Source organism: Python bivittatus, unplaced genomic scaffold (assembly GCF_059951505.1).
Source record: "Python bivittatus isolate LINGU-HERP-01145 unplaced genomic scaffold, Pbiv_v1 ctg000590_np1212, whole genome shotgun sequence".
In the NCBI taxonomy this organism is placed as follows: Eukaryota; Metazoa; Chordata; class Lepidosauria; order Squamata; family Pythonidae; genus Python; species Python bivittatus.
The window spans coordinates 9,740,660-9,764,039 of NW_028277086.1; the positions used below are offsets into that span (position 1 = coordinate 9,740,660).

A 23,380-nucleotide genomic window follows, 5' to 3' on the forward strand; every position below is an offset into this window, starting at 1 on the left:
AGGCTCATAGACACACACACTTACATTCTCTTTCTCTGGAAGATATCCATTACACTTAGACTAATTCAACTTCTATTATGGTCTAGTAGGGGATCAAGAGAACTGTTCTAATTCTTCCCAGGTCACCACTCTTTCCATATTATGAAACACACATCACGCTTTGAAATTAACAGGGTCATGGAGACATGACACAAAATACGATTACTACTTTTGGGGCCTCTTTCAAAGCTTTTAAAATTTCTTATAATGTTGTGGGGGGGAAAGCATTTTTTTTTTTTTTGGTCCTATGTTTCTAGACTGCCAAGGAACCACTGTTTACAGTACAGTGAGTGCACTGTAGGGAATTTAAATGGCAATTCCCAGATGACCTTGACTAATTTACGTCATCATGGATCATCTTCATTATCACCTTTAGATAAACCAGTCAGAGCCAGTTTGCCAAAAGCTTGCTCCAACCAAGAACTGCCGTCCAGTGGGATAACTATAGCAGCTCTTCACTGCCCAAGAAGATCACCAGTTCCTTGTAATCTGGGAACTCTAGTCTGCATTCAGATCGCCATCTCCTTTCTTGTCCAACCACTGCATTCCTCTTATTATAGTCTAAACATGGGGAATTTCTCACTTTGAGTTCTGATGTGACTAATTTGGCAAGAGTCTCAGATCTCGGAAGTCATTCAGATGCTGTTCTTTGTGGGAAACAGCGGGGCTTATTTCTTTCTGGATACATCCTGCAGAACTTGACATCGTCTCCCCAGTGTTCATCATATCCACCTTCTTTTTGTATAAAGAATTCAAAGCTGCTATTCTTTTTTGTTTTTGTTTTTCTTCTCATCTATAGGAACATCATTGCCTTAGAATTAAGATCCTGGGAGACTGCTACTATTGTGTCTCTGGGCTTCCAGAGCCTCGGCAGGATCATGCTCACTGTTGTGTCGAAATGGGACTCAGCATGATCAAAACCATCAGGTAATTGGTGTTTGGTTTTATTGCTGCCCTCATACTGTGCTACAGTCTGTGGTTTTCCAGCTCTTACCTTGGCCCTGTAGAATATTTTGTAGGAACCTTCTCTTCCCCACTTGTACCCCCTTTAAAAAACAAAACCAAACCTAGATCCATTGCTCATTGCAAAAGACATCTGGGCAGAACTGAAAAAATTTGGATTCAGGAATTTGTTCTGAATTCCAGAATTGACTGGAGTTTAACATTCAGCCACACACACACACACACACACACACACACACACACAAATATTTCTGGTTACCATCAAGCTTTCTTTGCTGCTGGAATGTAGTTTAAAACAGGAACAGAGACAAATTTTGTTCCTAGAACAGGGAGCCCATAATCCTTGCTGATCCATGGGATGAAAGTGGGGGGAGTATTTGGATCCATGTTAGGAGCAGAACAGCCTGACTTGGAACATTCCATCACATCATGCTTTAATTAAAAAAAGATACCTATTAAAAATGGAAGCGACAACCATTTGCTTCTGCCTATCTGCTGTAGGGATGTTTTTAGTATTGTTGCTGTTGTTTACGCATGATCTACCATATAGCTCTGTCTGAATTTAGTACTTTTGACTATCAGATCCTTCCCAAGATTCTAGGATATCTAAAGACACTGTCGTAATATACGTGTTGTTCAACATAATGCAGCTTTTTGTAACTGATGTGTTAGGGTTCTGTCCATTCCTATTGTGCCGTCTTGGGGTGGTGCCCAGTACACCAACCACTATTAGCATCACTACAACTTTCTTTTTCCACATTTGCTAAATATCTATTTGAAGGTCTTTATATTTCCCTGTTTTTTTCTAGTTCTGTCTTATTAACCCTTCTATCTCCAGTGTCAGTTATCCGTACTTGTTCCTTTGTAACTGCAGCTGATGTTGTTGTTGTTGTTGTTGTTAATTTATTTTAATAAACTACAGAATATAAGCAAAATACCAAGATACACAACAATAACATGTTTCCAAAAGCCAATCATTAATATCTGGAATCATATCACTTTTCCAATTTCTCACTAATATTCTTTTTACCACTTCCCATGCACAGTACAACTATACAGTAATTCCTCACAGACAGTCAGATTCCTGAGCTTTGGTATATAATTCAGCATCACATTAACATCTTCAACATTTAAAGAGTTTCCCACAGATCGACTTATATTCATTAAAATACTATGCCAGAAACGTGTCAAGAATTCTTAGGACCATATCATATAGGTCTCCATCATTTCAAGTACATTCTTCAAGGAATCCAGTACACTTTAAAGATTTCTTGCAGACTACACTCCTCAAAATAAAGCACCTTTTCTCCTATACAAGAACAAGTTCTTTGTTCTAAGAACTTGCTATGATCGCAAAGGGAATAAATAATAACTTTCCAGCATAGGCTATAAAAGACATTCCAGTAAATTGTCATTCCACATAATTATGGCTGATAAAATAAGCCCAAGGATATTTTCACAAATCAGATAACTTAAATTCGCCCTCCTCAAATGATAATCCCAATTTAGCTAATGAAAGTCTCAGTAGCCTAGTATCTCAAGTAAATTTCCTAAATAACCTAGCAATGTGAAGAAAATATGTATTAGGTATTAACATTAGACTACCTCTAAGGACATAGATCAAATGAGGGACAATATTCATTTTAATAATATTAATTTAACCCCATAGGTATAATGGGATCTTAATGCCTTTATTTATATCCAATTCAATCATTTCCAATTCAATTCAGACATATTTTCACATATTTAGAAATGTTTTGGGGAATATAACGTATTTAATATAATCAGTTTAGAATTGACAATGAAGATATCAAAGTGGTGGATAGCTTCTGCCTTTTAAGATCAGCCATCAACAGTAAAGGAAGAAGCAGTGAAGAACTATACCACAGACTAGCACTTGGTAGAGCAGCCATGAAGGCCCTGGAAAAGAGATTCAGATGCCGTGATGTGTCTATACCTACAAAGATCAGAATCGTGCAAGCCATGGAATTCCCTGTGACTTTCCATGAAAGCGAAAGTTGGACTTTGAAGAAGCAGGATAGGAAGAGTATTGACGCCTTTGAATGTTGGAGAAGACTCCTGAGAATACTATGGATAAGAAAACAAAGTGATGGATCATCAAACAAATCATCTCAGAGTTCTCACTCAAGGAACAAATGATCAGGCTCAAATTATCCTACTTCAGACACATTATGTGAAGACCCAGCTCTCTGGAAAAGGCTCTAATGCTGGGAAAGGTGGAAGGAAAGAGAAGAAGAGGATGACCAGCAGCTAAGTGGATAGACTCAGTTACACAGGCAATGAGTGTACAGTTGAAGACTTGAAAGATGAGGTTAGGGACAATTTGTCATGGAGAAAATCTATCTATGTAATCACTAAGAGTTGACAATGACTTGATGGCACATAATCGATATAACCAATGGAAATCACAAAATTCAACTCTTTACTTAACTGTGTGGATAAGTTAGAACCTAAGGAAAGTAAGCAAGAATTATTGCAGTTAATAGCCAGAGCTCTTTCCAAAATACTGTACTACCTGTATGAAATTAGGAAGAGAAGTAGAATACATATCCAAAAGTGCTAAAATAGCATTGACATACAAAAATAATTTGTACTTACACCCTGCCAAAGGTTCAAGGATCAAATTGAAGAGCAACAGTCAAAGTGGGCAGTCTTGCCAAGGGCCACATTGTAACTCAACAGAGTCTGAAATTATTTGGTTTGTGATGACTGTAGTGTAGACTTGCAAATACTAAACTCAATCCGAAGAACAAAATCGCTCAGAGAGCCATATCTAATGATCACCTGCTTTAAAAACTTAATCCAAACCAAATCAAAGGCTTTTTCTGCATTTCAAGACATTAATCTATCCTTTCTACCCTTATATCAATTAATAAACATACATTGGCTGCTGCTTGTAGATTTTTGGTAACCCCCTGACTGGGAGGGGTGGGTTTTGTGTAATAAAACCTTCTGCAACCACAAAATCAACCTCATATATGCCTCATAAAATAACAGAGGAAGTTTACCTACAACGCCTCAACCATCTCTTCCTCTTTTTTAATGGGAGGGCTGGCCTTCCCTTGACCAAACCCTTCACTTGTTGGTTTTTGAAGAGGAAAGCAACAACAGAATAATGAGTTGCTTGGAATGGGGTGAAATGAGAAGGCTTCTTCATTAAGCCAGGGTTATGACTTTTGTGGCAAAAACTCAACTTTTCGGAGAGTTTCACTCCACCTTTGATTCACTCAACCTTTTGGTGCTTCCATTTAAGAATCTCTGCCAGGTATTTTTCTTTAAGCTCCTACTTAATAGCAGCGGTGTCCATGTCACTGAACCATGCAATGCAATTAAGTCTCCTGAGGATGATTCACTCTGCTGAACTATTTTATGGTCACCTGCATTTCCCCCCCCACAAATAATGCTATTACAAATAATATCTATTTTCTATTTTTAATTAAATTTTAAAACGTTAATTTAATACAAATATCTATATACTTATAAGATAATAATTAAAAAAAAACTCCTGTCATTAATAGTCACTGTTCCAGGCTATTGCTTTTCACTTGTGTTTGAAACTGCACTTCTACACTTCTCAAAAAAACAAAACAAAACCAAACCAGAAATTAGACTGGAAACTTTAAGAAAATCCCAGAAAAAGAAAATGGTAAACAAGAAAGAAGGAAAACAAGAAAACGACATGAAAGTGTCCCTGTATGAAAGAAATGCCCTTGAATGAAAGAAAACAAGGAAACAACATGAGACGGTCTCTGAATTCACCAGGAATCAGGTCTGACTTGAAGAGACTTGACTTTACTGACTTGGCTGAACTCAGAAAGCTAAGCAAGATAGGACTGATTAGTATTTGGAGACCTGGAAACCTCAAGGCTGAAAATGGAGAAGACATCCCAGGAGGAGACTGTGGCAAGCCGAATCTGTATCGTTAACCAGAAAGCAAAGTGGACACACTGATGACGTCACCAGAAGTTGAGTTCAACTCAAGGGAGTTTTTAATCTTTTTATTTATTATTTATTTATTTTACTTACACATCACATTTATATACATTATGTATTTTAATGTAATCTACTGTATTTCAAAATGATATATTAAATATATGTATGCACAAAACGAAGGCCAGCCCCACCTGTCTTTCAGTGTAAGAACTGACTTGGAGTGGTGTGTTCCCAGAAAAGGATTCCAGGGTTACAAACAGAATAGAACAGAACAGAACAGAACAGAACAGAACAGAACAGAACAGAACAGAACAGAACAGAATACTTTATTGGCCAAGTATGTAAACATACAAGGAATGTGACTTTGGTGCAAAGAGCTCTCAGTGTGTTTCCATAGCATCAAGAATAAGAATAATAAAATAAAAATAACATTATACTAAAACGATGCAGTCAGAAGAGGAGAATTAGAGGAAAGATAGTACTGTGGCTATTAACTAACATATATTCATTTTTTAAAAAGGAGAAGCTATTATCTAACATACCGTATTTTTCCGACTATAAGACGATACTTTTTTCTAAAATCCTTACCCTAAAAACTGAAGGGCGTCTTATTCAAGGAAGACAGCCGAGAATCGCGGTTGCAAAACTGCCAAACTTTGTTTCTGCAGAGAGGCTTCTTCCTATTCCTAGCCTCCAATCACAAGTGAAATAGCTTGTCTCCCAAACAGACTTCCTCCAATCACGAGCCTGATGTAACTGACGTCAGCTGATGCTGAACAAACCAGTTAGAGGAAGGCTGTTTGCAGAGACAAGCTATCTGCAGTTTCACTCGTGCTTGAATGTAATCAGTTATGCAAAAGAGCGTGGAAACAGAGCTGCAGAGAGACCGTTTGGACCTCCTCCCACCGAGTGTATCAGGTAAATATTAACTAATTACTAAATAAAAATGTGTTCTGCACTATCTTTAAAATATTGATTTTTTAATTTTGGGTTGGAAAAGTGGGGGTCGTCTTGTACATGGGGGCGTCTTATTGTCGGAAAAATACGGTATATTCACATTTACAGAGCATTATCTTTGTCTTTGTAACCCACCCAGAGTCCCCTATTGTAGGGGAGATGGGCAGGAGAGAAATCTAATAAATAAACAAACAAACAAACAAACAAACAAATAAATAAATAATTATCAGTCACGTCTTAGCAGTCATATCTTCATGCAATGTCAACCAGTATATCATACTGCATTAATTAGGTGTTCAGCAGAGCAATGGCACGAGGAAAAAAACTGTTCTGGTGTCTAGATGTTTTAACATATGGTGCTGTATAGCGCCGTCCTGAGGGGAGAAGGTGAAACTATTTATGTCCAGGATGAGAAGGATCTGCAGATATCTTCTCCACCCTCCTTTTGACCCTCACAGTATACGGATCTTCTATAGAAGGCAGGTGGATTGCAATTATTCTTTCTGCAGACTTAACTATCCGTTGGAGTCTGTATCTATCCTGTTTGGTTGCGGAGTTGAACCAGACAGTTATAGAGGAACAGATAACAGACTCTATGGTTCCTCTGTAAAACTGTACCAAAAGCTCCTGAGATAATTTAAACTTCCTGACGCAGGAAGAACATCCTTTGTCGTGCCTTTTTGATGATGGCTCTGATGTTAAGCATCCATTTCAGGTTTTGAGAGATTATAGAACCCAAGAACTTGAAGGACTCTACTACTGATACTGGGCTGTTGAGTACAGTAAGGAGAGGGGAATTAGAAGAGTTCTTCCTAAAATCCACAATCATCTCCACAGTTTTAAGTGTATTCAGTTTCAAGTTGTTATGACTGCACCACAAGGCCAGTTGTTGAACCTCCCGTCTGCATGCTGACTCATCATCATTTCGAATGAGACCAATGACAGTTGTATCATCTGCGAATTTCAGAACTTTAACAGAAGAGTCTTTTGAGGTGCAATCATTGGTGTAGAGGGAGAAAAGCAACGGGGAGAGCACACATCCCTGAGGGGCGCCTGTACTGATTAACCGAGTACTGGATATAGTTTTGCCTAACCTCACATGTTGTTTCCTGTCTGTCAGAAAGTTGATTATCCACGTCAGGGGTGATCATGAGGGCTGTTGCAGCATATACAACTGTACTGGACCCCGGAAAAGTGTTCTCCCAAGCAGAGTAGCACAGGGAAGCAGATTATGGGATGACAATGAAAGCAAAACGTCTATGGCTGACTGCATCCAGTTCTTCATCCCATTTTGAGACCACCTCATGTCTGCTTTGGGCCAAGAATGTTCAGATGGCCACATCCCCCCATAGGTTAATACCATTCCATGTTCGCCAAGGGCCATTCTCCTAAGCAGAATGTTCCTGTATAGTGTTGCTTTTCTGTGGACTGACAAAATGATCTGGGAATATTTCCTCTAAAGCACCCCATCTCTTCTTGCTCCTCATCCTCTACCTCATTTTGAGGAATCCATCTGCAATAATAGTCTAGGCTACTGGGGTGGGGCTTCAAACCTGACATTGTGTTGGAGCCACAGGTTCCTTAAAGTAGTCCTGATGGACAGGAAATCCTCTCTATATATGTCTGAATCCCAGCTGGTCACATCAATAGCCATCTCAAAAACTTATGAAATGTACATGTCAGCCAACTCCCAATGGCTCTGAGCTTGTATCAGTCTTAAACAAAGACTGTAGGTCTTTACCAAGGTTATAGGTATCTCACAAAAGTCTACCATGTGGTCCTGGAAACATTCCAAAGTGCTTACCAAATTTTAATTTTTAAAATGATGGGAAAAATTATTATATACATGACTGTAATCATATTTGAATTCATTTTTTAATACTGACATTTGATTAAAATTAAACGTAATTTTTATCTTGACACCAGCCACTTCTCTTTACAGGTATATCGGTGGGTGGGTTTGGGGGTGGGAAGGAGGTAAAGAAGTCAAGATGGCATCTGTGACTGTGTGATTGAAGCCACACCCCCTTTTTATGGGCATCACCTATGTGACACATGTAAAAACGTTGTGGGCCTGCAATCACATGGCCACAGCCACCATCTGTCTTTTTGGAAGACAGCTTCAGCATGCTGCCCAAACAATCCATGTGGTCCTTGGTCCACAAATGTTGTCTACTCATGATCTTAAATATCATGGTGGAACTGCAATTTTAGACTGGATTCTCTCTCCTCCCTCTCCTTATCTCATATAACTTAATTGAATCCTTTTTTTAGGTATGTTCGGTCAAGGACAAAGCATGATGTGGACATGAGGATTGGCATACACTCTGGATCTGTGCTATGTGGGGTCCTGGGTCTGCGAAAATGGCAATTCGATGTGTGGTCATGGGATGTCGACATTGCAAACAAACTTGAGTCAGGTGGAATACCCGGGTAAGTGGAATCTGGTCAAATGGTGCCATTGTGTTCTAGATTTTGAGTCTTATCCTTACAGCAGGAATACTAAAGTTTGGGCTTTTCCAATGCCCTGTCTGTGTGGAATAAAAACTACTGCCTCTCTTAAACCTCTCAGTTACAAGCACTGTTTTCTTGGATCTGCTCATCATTCTGATAAAGGAGTTTCTCAATCAGGCTTTATATCAACAATGGTATACCGGGAAGGTGTTGGACTCATCCTGGGAAGATCCAAATTCAAGTCCACTCTCATCCCTGGAAAGTCACTGGGTGGCTTGGGGGGCAGTCATTATGTTTCATTCAGCCCACATCACAGGCCTCTAGTTGCCGAGATAACATTGAAGGAAGGCGTGCTATGTACACGGCTTGAAGTTCCTGAGATCTAGCCTCTTCCTGGCTCCTCTTGTTGAACTTTAATGACTTTGGGTATCTGTATATCACAGAGAGCCGTGGATTTATTAGACCTCTTTGCTCATCAGGGAAGTCAGGGGTTGTAGAAGACTACTAAATAATCAGTAGTGAGGAATTTGCAGAATCCTCTTTAAAATCCCATGCTGCAGAATCAAAAACATGACTCTGGTCTAAAATTCATCTGAGTTTGCAGTGCAGAAACAACCTTTGCTGCAAGGGTAAACATACAATTTTATACTTATGCTCTGAAGTATAATAGCGCCAAGACATTTGACTGCTTGATCTTCTGTTCAGAGAGATATCCATTTTTCTTTCTGGCATTTCATAATTCTGGACAAAGCCCTTTATCTCTCTGCTGGCCAGACTCAGCTGCATGTCACTGATCTCTGCATATCAGAAATTCTGCAGTCATTGGAACAAGGATGCCTCTCTGCAAAAGATCCTGATAGCTTAATAACAATGCTTTCTACCCAGGGTGGAAGTTCCCACATGCACAAAACTTCATAGACCTCAGGCCCATTTCAACATTACTGCTAGTCATGCAGGCATAGGTAAAAAGGAGTTCTTTTCTACCTAGTGTTATAATATCAGAAGATCAACACCAAATGGGAGGATCCCACATTACGATATCTTTTCATGCCAATTTTTATCTAGTTTCTCAGAGCCACATTTAGATCACCTTACACATAGGTAGAAAATGGTAGCGATTCTGGAAAGGAGCATCACTCTGAGAAACCTACAGGTCTGTTCTATAGAAATTCCCCATATGACCCACAAGTGTTTCAGGAAGGACTTCATAATCTACTCTTAAACGGCTTTTTCTTTAATAGTTTAGCCCTCTATCACCAGGGAAAAGTTTTGTTTTTTTCTGAAAATCTGACGTCTATCTGCAAGACCATTGTACCAATGGAGTCTGTTTGGAAGTTGGCTTTTTTTATTCCCCCTATGGGAGAGGGTCCTTTTGGGGTGACATTGCCGGAGACTGAAAGGCATAGTCATCCCTAGTGTTATAATCATTTTGAAAAATTGTATTGCCTTCTCATATTTTTTTTCTCAAGAAGTCCCAATTTGCTCTCCCTTGGGATGGGGTGAGGATTGTGTTGAGAACGTTCACAGTGTCCACCTCTGAAATTTCAGAATATGGGGACAGCCTACCCAAATGTTTTCTCCTATGTATCTCTGATAACATCAAGACACAAATAAGGTTCTAGTACAGTGTTTCTCAACCATGGCAACTTTAAGGTATGTGGACTTCGGCGCCCAGAATTCCCTAGCCAGCCATGCTGGCTGGGGAATTCTGGGCGTTGAAGTCCACATATTTTAAACTTGCTAAGGTTGAGAAATACTGTTCTAGCAGCTTCCTTTTTCTATCATTCTTCAGACTGAACCCAGGCACATTTCAGCACCACAGCTTATCCAACCCATGGATTGCCTTCTACATGTGCATTTTAATGGAAATCAATGTCTCTTTTTTCCCTGTCTCTGTTTAATCAAATGAATAGGCCAATTAAAGTGCTGGTTTGATTTTCACCAACATGCAAGCTTATATGAGCTCTCCAAGTCAGGGCAACATTCTTCTGAGTTAAAATGGACTCAGGTTTCACTTCTTTTGAATTATGAGGGTAGATTGAACTCAGGGCAGAAAATTCTGGACAAAAGTAGCATAGAAGCAACTTAATTATCTTTTCTGATCTTGCCTATCTCTCCATGCATCTGGAATGAGCCTAGACTCTCCTACCCACTCAAAAGGAGTGATTCCTTGGTCAGTCCAGGAAGTGCTGTCACCCTTAGTACGAGAGGCATTTTTGCTGTTAAAAGGAAGAAAGCTTCCAAGAGTCCCCACCTTACCCCACCCTAAGCACTTTATATACTTGCAAAAGAAAGTTTGCTTGTTTGTTTTTTTAGAGAAAGATTCATGCTAGCTGGATTTTGTTCTGCCTAGTATTGCTCTCAGGCTAGAAACCGGGAGATGGTGAGTTCTAGTCCGGCCTGAGGCCTGAAGCCAGCTGGGGGACCTTGGGCCGGTCCCTCTCTCTCAGCCCTAGGAAGGAGGAGGCCAGGGCCAACCACTTCTGAAGAAAAACCTTGCCAGGAAAACTGCAGGGACTAGTCCAGGCAGTCGCCAGGAGTCAACATTGACCTGAAGGCACGTTCACACAGTATTGCTCTAGCCACGGATTCGCTGAGAGCTAAACATGGGAGCAAATCTACTCCCAACAGAAACTGCCGCAGAGCCTTTTCCAGCTTCAGAAAGCTTTTGCAACATTTTACCTTGGTGTCACTCAGAATTTTACACTTGCGTCTCATTTCCGTCCATTCCATTCCTTCTTTACATCTCTTTAGGCGAATCCACATATCGAGGGCTACTTTAGACTGCCTAAATGGGGATTACAATGTCGAGGAAGGACACGGCAAAGAACGCAATGAATTTTTGAGGAAGCACAACATTGAGACGTACTTGATCAAACAGCCTGAGGAAAGCCTGCTGTCTCTACCTGAAGATATTGTCAAAGAAGCTGTCACTTCTTCAGACAGGAGGAACAGCGGAGCAACGTTCACTGAAGGATCCTGGAGCCCTGAACTGCCTTTTGATAACATCGTGGGAAAGCAGCATGTAAGTTCAACATTCCTCCTTAATATCACCTGCCACATAGCTTTGACTTCACTTCCATATCTAAAGCCTGCTTAGCCTTTCTTCTAACTGGCAACAGCTAATTAAAGAATCTGCCGCTGGGCAGAATTAACCTTTGTATCAGAAACTGTCAGGGCTCCTCTTCTCTGAGCGTTAGCTGAATTGGAACCATACCAGAGTTCATTGCTCTGTCCCACAGAGAGACCAAAAATGGTGCCCGAAGACTTGTAATTCAAGACTGTGAGGTGGGTTGTCCTGTAGATTTTGGGCATTTTCGAAGGTTAATAATTTTTTAATCTGAGGGTTCCATGGACACCAAGTAGAATCATGCCTGACCGTTCTTCACTGAGAGAGAGAAAGAGAGAGATGATGGATGGATGGATGGATGGATGGATGGATGGATGGAGAGAGATGATAGATGGGTAGGCAGGTAGACAGGCAGACAGATAGATGGATATAGGATGGATGGATGGATGGATGGATGGACGGACGGACAGACAGACAGATAGATGGATGGATGGATAGACAGAGATGGATGAAGACAGAGAGAGAGAGTTAGATACTGTAATTAGATACTGTAGATACTGTAGATGATGATGGATGGATGAATGGACAGATACTGTAGCTATATGATAGAGGATGGATGGATGGATGGATGGATGGACGGCAGAGAGAGATGGTTAGGTAGATAAATAGATGAACAGATAGATACCAGTTGCAACTGCCTATTAAATGTCCTAAAGCCAGCCTTAATATTCCTAAACATCTGATGAGGTGGGCAAGTGGTAATTGCCCTTGAAGGCTCTTCACATTGCTGGTGGGAAATTCCAATCCTGAATGCTTCTGTGTACAGGTAGACCTCACTTAATGACTGTTTGTTTAACGATGGTTCAAAGTTACAATGGCCTTGGAAAAAGTGCTTTATGACCTATACCCACACTTACAACTATTGCAAACCATTGCATCACCCCCCACAGTCATGTGATCGTGATTTGCGACCATTTTTACAATGGTTGTAAAGCAAATCACCATGGTCATTAAGCAAATCACATGGTAATTAAGTGAATTCCAGCAAAAAAAGTCCATTGGGGAAGCTGGATTCACTTAACGACCACATGATTTGCTTAACAACCACTGTGATTCACTTTACAACCACTGTAAAAATGGTCATAAAATTGGGTCTGATCATGTGGTGACTCGCTTAATGACCACCCCACTTAATGACCAATTTTCCAGTCCTTATTGTGGTCTTTAAGTGAGGATTACCTGTAATGCAATATCATGAGTGTCCACAGAAGGAGCACAAGTGGAGTGGGGGGAGACAATTGATGAAATGTGCATCAGGATATTGCCTTGCAAACTCCACCCTTTTCGTGTTTGTGTCGTGATGTCACATGCAAGTAGTAAGGGGTGAAGGCTGCAGCAGGCAGCATAGCACATTTTCTCATTTGATTTATTCATCAAATTAATACCCATTGCAATGAACCAAGATTCTCAACTGTTTCTACTAATTAAGAATGGTTCTGTTCTGTTAAAATATTTATAGTAAGACTAAAAACAAGCCACCGCCCCCATTAAATATAAAAGTAAATGTCAGTTCATCCTGGGTGTCCTGGCCCTCACATCAGGCCCTTCAGAACAACTTGGCTTTCCTCGTTTCTGTAGGCCCAGCCTGATTTCTCAGAAGGGTCACCTCTGCGCAATATATGGGTTATTTACATTGTCTCTACATACAGAAAATTGGGGGGGGGGAAATTAGATTCTGTTTCTCCCCCTCATGTAGAGATTTATTTATTCATCCCTTCTGCAAAGAGAGGGGTTCATTTCTATTCAGTCACCTGTGAACACTTCCTGTCCTTTGATTTTGCCAAGTCATGACACAATCAATTGCTTCACCTGATTTATGTGACAAACAAAACCATAATCCGACAGGGAAAATACGGGCCGGGTTTGTGCAATATGCTAGAGACGCCTTTTCCGTCGCTCCGCTGCCCTTTGGGACAACATTCCCCCTGAGATTAGGTTGGCACTAACGTTGCTGGTCTTTCAGAAGACCTTAAGACCTGGCTTTTCTCCCAGGCATGAGGGTTGGAGGTTAGGTGAGGCTGTGAGTTATGGTTATTACTGTCAGTGGTTATTCTCAGGTGCCGTTCTTTTTATTTTTCCTGTGTATTGTTATTTATGATAATATTGGTATTTTTATCTCTGTTTGCCACCCAAGGTTGCTTGGGCAAGATGGGCAGACACATAAATTGATATTATTATTATTATTATTATTATTATTATTATTATTATTATTATTTAAAATGGGACTGGATAGTTTGTGTTTGGTCATGTTGTGGAGATCCAGACTCACCTTAGAATTTGGAGTGAACTCCAAAATATGGTTTCATTGTTTGGGCATAGCTTATTCTGTGAATATAGCATTGGTGTTTTGTGAATCCAGATTTAGAGTTTAGTGTTCTGTGTGACCCCAGTAGTTGTGTGCACAAGAGTCTGTTAACCACACTGTTCCAGATAGTTTACTTTCAAACTGGATGAAGGATTCTGGAATATTTAGACTGGGTGGGAAAATTTCTCTGGAATGTTTTGGGAAGAGGCTGTGCTCTTTTGAACATCCCAGCTATCTACTGTGCTGGTATCTCAAAGTGCTTATTACAAATCAAAATTAGGGAAGAAACTTAGAAATTATATTTCAGCAGTAATTATTCCTCCGTTATATACCTCAGTGGAAAATGTATGCATGCCTACTTGATAAAAACAAAAAATATTAATAATACTATTTTACTTAATGGAAATTCTGCTCCCCTTGAGGCCAAAAATGTCTTTCAAGATAACTTATCAATAAAATATCAATAAAAACAGAATTATAATTAAACATAATCATAGAACGTAAACATAGAAATACAGAAGATTGACTCTAAAGATAGAAACAAAGAACAATGATGCTGAAGCAAAGGATGGCTCCTCCTTCCTATTTAAGTCTAGACAGCAGGATTCTAAAAGTTATTTGGAAAATGAAGGATAGAAAATGGCATTTTCAGGATCACATCACAGAGCATTGCTTGCAAACTGACCTTCTAAAGCTTTTGCCCATGGATTTATCACCCCCTGAAAGTAAAACCATTGCCGTTTCTTTTTCAACTCTCTATTTTTGTCCAGAATCTGTCATTGAGTGGGTTAGGGGGGTTGGATAGAGTAGAGCAATGAATTGAATGCTGATGGTCCTAGTTGGTTCCTCGCTATCTTTTGGGAAAGTTTTTGGATTCCATGTAGGATGAGATTTTTGCAGAACGGCAGCCATGCATATGAAAACAAATATGGACTGTTGTTTAACTCAGCAGAAAATAGCTTCCTTTGGTATAAAAAGTGCTAAAGCTCACCCCAAGGTCCTCACAGAGGTATTTTTGCTCCCCAAGAATAACTAAGTGGCATATTTGGGACACAATTTACATTCCTGCCCCCTCCCGCCCCACCTCAAAGAACTCCAATCTGTATTCGGGCCTTGCTTAGACCAAACTAAAATGGAGGTGAGTAATTTGTGGTTCAGTGTGCTTTAGCGACCAGTTTTTGCTTAGTAAGTTGTATGAATCAAGCCATTACATTAAGTCAATATCATTTATTTGTTTGGCCTAACATATGAAACCCAGGAACTGAGTTTTGTTCATCTGGGTTAGGGTTTAGCACAGTGTTTTTCAACCTTAGCAACTTTAAGATGTGTGGACTTGAATTACCAGAATTCCCCAGCCAGCATAGGTGGCTGGGGAATTCTGGGAATTGAAGTCCACACATCTTAAAGTTGCTAAGGTTGAAAAACACTGGTTTAGAATGTTGTACAAACCCAGCCATTTGTCCCATAAATTTGCCATATAAACTGAAGTCTTCAAGCTTTCTCCGGATGAAAGTTGCATTTTGCTCAGTCGTTGAATGGTCCTGGGTCATGGCAGTAGGAAAGAAAGATGATTTTCCAGCTATGTGGTGAACAGACAGATTGAATGAACACACCTGCCTTCTATGTACAGAAAACTCCTCTGCTGTAAAATTAATTTCAGGTTCCTCCACCTTGCTCATCTTCATTTATGTGCACCTGATAGAGATAAAAATGTTGTTTATTGCTATGGTTGGGTAGATCTTTGTCTCTATTTTTTACCCAGACTGAAGACATCTTCATTTGTCTTCACTCTGATTTGTCTTCAAACCTAGTTGCATATCTAAATTTCACTGGCTAAGCAACCATAGAACAATATCAGGAAGCATAGGTTCGCTAGATCGGGCAGACAGTTTCCTCTGTTCCCAGAGAGAGAGCTTTGTTTATATAAGTGCTGGCTGAAAGACTTTTTGATTCGGCTTTGAAGCCGATCATTGTGATGAGCAGGGAATCTATGGAAGAACTTCTTACATGGACGTGTTTCTACAGGGCAGGGATCAGGAATCACGTATGTGCTGAAATGCGCATCGTTACATCATAACATCATCTTTGCTCCTTTTGTATATGTTCTTCATCCATTGCATGGACACACCTAAAGGGTGGATCTTGCCTCATAACATCATGACACGTTTTCTCATTTTGAAGGAACCTTTGGGTTCGGTAGATGATAACCGAAAAGAAACAGATATCTCAGAAGACAGCAACATTTAGGGTGATTGAAACAGAAGCACAGTACTTTGAAATTCCACAGGGAGGGAGAGAGATAGTAGGTCTGTTCAAGGCAGCTTTTCATCTCTTTGCTCAGACCTCTCCAACACTGCCTGTAGCTCACTGGAGGTGTGGGTTGTGTTTCTTCATGAAGCATCTTCAATGATTTGTACAGCCCAGATAGAGAAATGATTTCTGAACTCATAACTAGAAACTTTGGCAGCTTAAAAGATGTGTAGGATGTGACTCTCTGTCTCTCTGTCTATATATGAGCTTTGTCATCAAAATCACTTGTGAAGGCTGTCTAGAGAAATTAAAGCAGAAAAGGTTAAAATGCCCTAAGACACCAGTCTTTCTGCCACACTTGTAGGACTGATGAGTCAGTCTGGAAGAAAGTCAACCTACCACCTCCTCCTCTTTTGCTAGGGCAAATCCAAAATCACACAAAATCAGTTTTCCTTCTCTACATGAACTTAGTCCTACTTTTTTGAAATGTCCCCATGCCTTAACATTAAAGCTTTGTCATGTAAGCTATCTTGCTTTGCTCGTTTGGATCCCATGCCTTGGCTCTAGAGTAAGAAACTTTCACAATTCCCTGAAGAAGAAAGAAGAGTGTCTCCCTAGAGCTGGTGCTAATGTTCTCTTAATCTGTAAGATCTTTATTTATTAGATCTCTATCCCACCTTTCCTTGAGGAGCTCAAGGTGGCACGCCTAGCATTTCCTCTCCTACTTTTCCCTACAAAAACAACCCTGTGAGATAGGTCTCAGCTAAGAGGGAAGAACTGGTCCCAAATCATCCAGGAAACTTCCATAGCTGAGAGCGGACTTGAACCTGGGTTTATCCCAGCTCCATTTATCCATTCCAGGGATCCATTTGGATTCATTTTCATTCTATGCATGACCAGTTCTCCTTACTCGCTTCCTGCATTTAGCATGGTTTACTGCAATTAGATGTTATAAAAGTGGACAAAATTGAGAACAGATTGCTGGGCAATTTTGTCTGCAGAGATGCAGACACCTTCATTTGCAAGGCGTCAGATGAAATATAAATGCTTTGTGTTAATTCTTCCTGCTACTGGTAATCCTACCTCTGCCTGACCTATTTATTTTGTCTCATGGTTTTCCTTTTAAGACTTCAGGCTGATAAAATGGGGTCTCCTCTTTTTATCACAACAGCCCTGGGTGTTAGATCAGGCTGAGTTCTTCTTAGGCATTATGTTGTTGGGTAGCAATGGGATCATGGTATTATCCCTGCCTCTGTTTACGTGCGTTCATTTGAACATCAGAATAGAAGAAATGCATGTGCACGGGATGTGCGTCGCTTTTGCTCTCCATGTGATTAGCAACACAACAAATGCTTTTCCAGAGGCATAAAAATGCACTCATGCATCTGTGATGTAGCCACTGCCTAAATCACAACCCATAGCCTGCAGGACATGTGTGGCCCTTAGCAAAAAATCAGCTGCGACGTCTAGTCACCACTCAGCTTCTCTCCCCATTTCTAAACCCTACTCACCTCCAATCTTTCCCTACCTAAAAATCAGGCAACCAATTTTTATCTTCCCTATCCAAGGACCCTGTTCCTTGGAGCAAAACTACTCTTTACTTCTTTTCCCTGTCTGCTGAGATGGTCCCCAGACCACCTACCTGCTATGACTCTGTCACATGACACCCTCCCATGAGGATTGCTATTATTTTAAAAAGTATTCCCAGGCCACCCACTTTTGGAATTCAGCCCTCTACAGCTTGCTAGAAGACTGATGCAACTCAAGCTGATAGAGGGTGTGAATTCCTGGCTTAAGTTCAATTAGCAGATTTCTGAGGCTGCTCAATGCAAACTCAGTGGTAGAGCCATTTCCCCAGAATAGCTCTTGTCATACTAAGCCCATGTCCCATGTGGTAAAGACTCCAGGTGCTGAAGACTAACTTTAAGAAGAGGCAGAGTTTAGGAAGACCACAGTGATGGGGAACTGTAATAGTATGTGGGAATGACCTTGGGAGACAGGGGGAGGAGCCACAGCCAGGAGAATGGTCGGATAAGAGGCAGCTGAGCCTGCAGAAGGAATGTGGGTGTGGCAAACATCTCAGAAAGGACCCTCCCTGATTTCTTGGGCTGCAAAGGTGACGGGAAGAAATGTACTTCCAGACTTGCAAGATTCTGTTAATGTAACCTTACAATAAAATAGAATTAGTCCATCTGGTTGTGCTTCTTGTCTGGCTATCTCGCAAGGCTGACATCAATCTTGCAAGTCAGAAAGTATATTTCTTCCCCATGCCTTTACAGTCCGGGAAACTAGGAGGGTCCCTTCTGAGACATTTGCCCTGCCTACATTCCTTCTGTGGGCTACTCTGCTTCATATCTGACTGTTCCCTTGGCTGTGGCTCTTCCCCCTGTCTCCCAAGGCCATTTCCACATACCATTACAGGAACAGAGTTAGGATGCAAGCCACAGTAAAAAGGGTTCCCCTTTTTCTGCAAGGGGGAAAAATCCACTTTGTAAAAGTAGATGGATGCTGTTATAGGTGCTCCCAGGTTCAGCTTATGGTCACTTGCTCACACACTCACAGCCTGTTGAGGCACACGGATCTTGTAAGCCCCCCTTGCTTTCTACCTGGGTTTTCCAGATAGGTGCGGCTACAGCAGACAAGACACACACCCTGGTCAACAGCCAGAAACTAATTAGGGACACACACAAGTCATTTTCAACCAAACACTGAGGCTCCACAGGTTCTTGGAATATACAGAGACCCAGTGAATTTAAAATAACACAAATGGGTACAATGTACATTTACTTTCTCTCACACACACACGCACGCTCATCCACACTTATCCTCATCCTCAACTAGGCTGCCAGGCATTAGCTAGAGGGACAGAAGCCACCAAGTCTGGATCCAAAGATGACTCAAGGAGTGGGCGGGCTTCAGGACCCCTTTTTATCCCCAAAAGTCCTTGCTGGGATTGGGTTTTTTTCCCATGTGGTCAGGCCCAGCTTACTTTGTCTGGTTTAAGTGACATTTTTTTCCCTTTGTTTCATCAACTTGTTTCCTTCTTATCTGCCTCCCTGAAGGGATTTTTGGACAAGATTCCTAGCTTTTTGTCCTCTCTGCTTACGTGCCTGCTTCATCTTTTAGTTATGGCAGCCTCAGGCTAGTCTCACGATACCCAGCTGAAAGCAGGAATATCTTCAGCCATTCTGATAAGATACCTGCATGAAAGAATCATCTGTGTTTGAATATGATGTTCATATCGAGTTCATTGTTATTCATTATTCTGCTTTAAATGTTCATGCTTGTGTCCTTTATGAAGCATAAACTCCTCGGGGTGACCTGCTGGTAGTGTAGCAAATTTGATTGAAATCAGGGTTAACGGTTAGTGGCAAATGGAGCTGTAAGAGTAGTAGTGATAGCTTGCTCCAGTAGTTGTTCAAGGACATCCCTTTATAGCAGGTCTCATTTTCACATGTGATACATGAAATCTGTAGGGTGTGTGTGAATATGTAGAGGGGCACAGTCTTTGTTGCTATGAAGCATAACTTTTTAAGGTTGGGAGTGAAAAAAGCAAGGAACTAGGCCCTGTGGAGCACAATGAAATATTCCAAGGAAGTATTGCATTGAAATTACAACACTGGAATGGTGTGATTTTAGGGTGATTGTTGTTGTTCCTGTGGTTTGAATGTCAGATCTCATCATTTAATACTTTTGGTCATGCTGGCGAAAACTGTTGTGGGTTGGAGTTCTACAATGTTTGAAAGGCCATGGGTTTTACAACCTTCATTTTGAATGAAGACAGTTAAGGCTTATGTTGGAAGATGATATAATGAGGACTGATAAAGAGAAAGAAGGGAGAGGAAGTGGACGGGAAGGAATTCCATGATGGAGACATTACCAAGTATTGCCTTCAGCCTCTGCACCCAACACAGAAATGGGGGAAGAGCCTCTGTTCCTCTTCTGCCATCCCTGAGCAGGCTTCTCAGTTTTGTGGACTTGTTTACAAGCCTGAGATATGGAGTGACTTCCCCCTCATCTAACACTAGGGCTTGAGGTCTCTCAAGTGAAAGTACCATGCAAGGGATTCGCCACAAAATAAATATTTATTTTGTTTCTCCATATAACATACTGGTGGAATTATTGATGGAATTCATTGCCAAGTGATGTGCTGATGATCATTAGATTAATGAGTCACAAGATGCTTAGAGAGTAGATCTACTAGAGGTTTTAGCTAGGATGATAAATAGCTCCTCCATATTCAAGGACACTCTTTCTCTGAAGGACAGTTGCTGGAGGGCAGGCAATTAAGGAAAGCTTTCAACCTGCTTATAGAATTTCAAGGGACCATTTGTGGAATCAGGATGCTGTTGGATACTTCAGCCGATCCAACAGTACTCTTCTGACATAGTTATGGCCAAGATGCATTTGAAATCTGCTTCTCTGGGAACCAGTATTAGTTTTGTATCGCCAAAATTTGTGGAAGCAAACATATTTTAAGGTGGGATTCTTATACACCCTTATTTGGAAGTAGGACCTGCTGAACCCATGAAGCAGCTCTGGAAAAGGTTAATCTGTGAAGTATTAAAGATGGTGTCAGAGCAGAACTATTTTCCTACCTTGTGAAGTCTCTCATTCAGAGTATCTTCAAATGGATGTCACCACAAGGAACAAGGAATATATTAGTTTCTGCAACATCCTGCCTTCAAAAGATAGATATTAATGAATGTGGGAAGGAAATATGTGCCCCCTTCATACCATTCCTCCAAGTCACCACTGGGTAGCTGTCATGCCCTGCTGTTTAAACATTTTGAAGCGACAAAATCATGCTGTATGGAGCTTTTTGAAACACTAAATGTGATAGCTCTCTCATTTTGTAAGGCTATAATGCTGTTCTAGGTTTTTTTACAAGCTTCTTTCCTCTCCTCTCCTCTCCTCTCCTCCCCCTCCCCCTCCCTTTTACTTTTACTTTTTAATTTATTTATTTGCAGTTACATAGAAGTCAAATGAACAAAAAAAAATAGTTATGTATAGTATAAGGCTTGATGCAGAAGAGAGCAGTGCACTTTTAATAATTGTGTAGAATGGGGAATTTCAGCAGGCATGACTTTGCATAATTAGTGGAGAAGTGCAAATCAGCCCTCATCTAGTTTGAAGAGTTCATCTGATTCATAAAATCAATATGATTCAATTCAACACTTCAAACCGATTCAGAAAATTGGTCTGATTTGGACGTCCAAGTCAAACCATCAAATTGGATGGATTTGATTTTGATTTCTGAATAGATTTTGTATATTTATATGTATATATACTGTATATATATCAGTAGATATGCAGCCCAGCATCTAATTCTTTGAATCTAACCAAAAGGGATCCCATTTAATTTGATGACGCAGTTCAGCTTTCCAATTCAATTTGATTTAGGGATTAGGCTGAATTGCTTTCAAACTAAACTCTCTGAAGTTCTACATATCCCCAAGGGTTCCCCCACAAGCTTCCATCTGCAAAAAAAGACTTTTGGAATGCAAGTATTGAAAAGTGCAGGGGCTGTGACTACTTTTATAATTGTCCTCTCCCCCATTAAGTATAACTCTGGTTATTCACATAAGAACATGAAGAAGCTGTCAGGTCCCAGCGTCTCCAGTTACAAAAAAAATCAGGAAGCAGATGATACAAAAAACCCTCTGCTTGAAATCTTGGATAAATGCCACATGAGGTTTAAAAACATGGTTGTAGCAAAAACATGCGTGCTTCCAATGCACAGACACCCACCCACACATGCACAGAAGGTCCCTGCATAGATCTTTGTGCACAAGTGTGAAGTTCTGGATAAGGTTTCACGGTGCATTCAGTAGAAGGTGTTGAGACATTTCTACAGGTCGGGGACTTCAGGAAGGTGCCCCAGTACGGAATATTTGTAAGCACTTTTCCTTGATCATGCTATAACCCCTCTAGAGACCTAAGCAAGCCATGCCCAAAGATGCATTAGGTCCAGGGGCATGTGCCCACCCATACACACTTCTGATACATGCTCCCAGAGAGCAATAGAAGAGGCACCATTAACCGGATGGGTAAATCAACTAAAATGGTCGAAAGCAGCCCATGATTCACAGCCCTGGAAAGCACTGGCTTGATGTGCAATGAACATGTGCTCAGACATATTTCTTGTCAAAGCTAAAGGGCGTGTTTGTCTTTGCCTTGTTTCAAGGCTGGGGTGCACAGAAACAGCTTCTCTGCTTGGGATGGGCTCTTCTTATGCCCAGCACAGGGCACAGCTGCCTGCAGACGCATCAGCTTGGATCCCTCCAAATGCCTGAGCACACAGGCGTGGTTCTGATTTGGGGTGGAATAGCCAGTTCTAATGTGAAAAATAGTCCTTTTCCTGCTGGGGCCATGTGTTCTTTTATAATTGGATAAGAAAAAGCATGTGTTGGGTCTCCTGCTTTGGACAATATTTTAGTGAGTTTCATAGGTTACCCAACTCCATTCTACCTTTTAAAGTGATGAATGGCAAGATCCGCGTTAAGCAGACAAACCAAGAGGCTCAAAGCCTCTTGAAAACACACCATCCAGACAGTTTGCTTGTTCTTCTTGGATGCCCTTTGCTAGCTGAGGCTTCTCCTAAAACGTTCAGACGGCTGGATGAATGAACTGCATGGGACGCTGTTTAACAGTTTGCAATGCGACGTGATCATTGAAAAGAACAGAACATTTGCATTTTTTAACCCACAAGGGGACTAGCAGGTTTATTCTTTTTGCATGTGCTTTCCCCTAGACTCTGGCTGCCCTAACAAGAAATTCAATAAATCTGCTTCCAAACCATCTTGCACAAGCTTTGCATGTCCAGTCTGGGCCTGAGGAAATTAACAAGCGAATAGAACACACCATCGACTTGCGGAGTGGCGATAAGTTGCGAAGAGAGCATATCAAGCCTTTTTCCCTGATGTTTAAAGACTCTGGCCTGGAACATAAGGTAGCTGGGTCTTGATAGATGACTTTTGCCAACTTAGATTGACTTGCAATGACCGTTGATTGGCAAAGACAAAGTTGCGGTGGGTTTCATTTTCGAATGTCCCTCCCTTTCTTCCCACCCCATCCTTCAAAGATGGAGCTACTAAGATACCCTCAGATACAAAGGGTGCATATCCTGAGATCTGAGGTCCATGTGCAACTCCTGAAAGCTTTGCTTATGCCACCCCTGAACTCCCACAAGTTGCCCCCAGTCATCTTGAATGGGATCAGAGAAGGAAAACTGAAATATATGGAGGGTGTTGCAGTCATAATGTTTAATTAACTACAGTATAATTAAAGTTTAGTTAAATCAGATTTAGGGTTTTCTTTCTTTGTCA

General features: G+C 40.9%; 1 protein-coding gene across 1 annotated transcript in view; it reads left to right on the forward strand.

Moving 5' to 3' along the window:
• Positions 1-23,380, forward strand: part of ADCY8 (adenylate cyclase 8) — a 110,559-nt gene that overhangs the window by 52,024 nt on the left and 35,155 nt on the right. The window contains exons 5-8 of the mRNA XM_088148960.1: positions 839-966; positions 8,188-8,346; positions 11,122-11,392; positions 22,807-23,004. Coding sequence (XP_088005086.1) covers positions 839-966; positions 8,188-8,346; positions 11,122-11,392; positions 22,807-23,004 — 756 coding nt within the window. The remainder of the gene's footprint in view (positions 1-838; positions 967-8,187; positions 8,347-11,121; positions 11,393-22,806; positions 23,005-23,380) is intronic.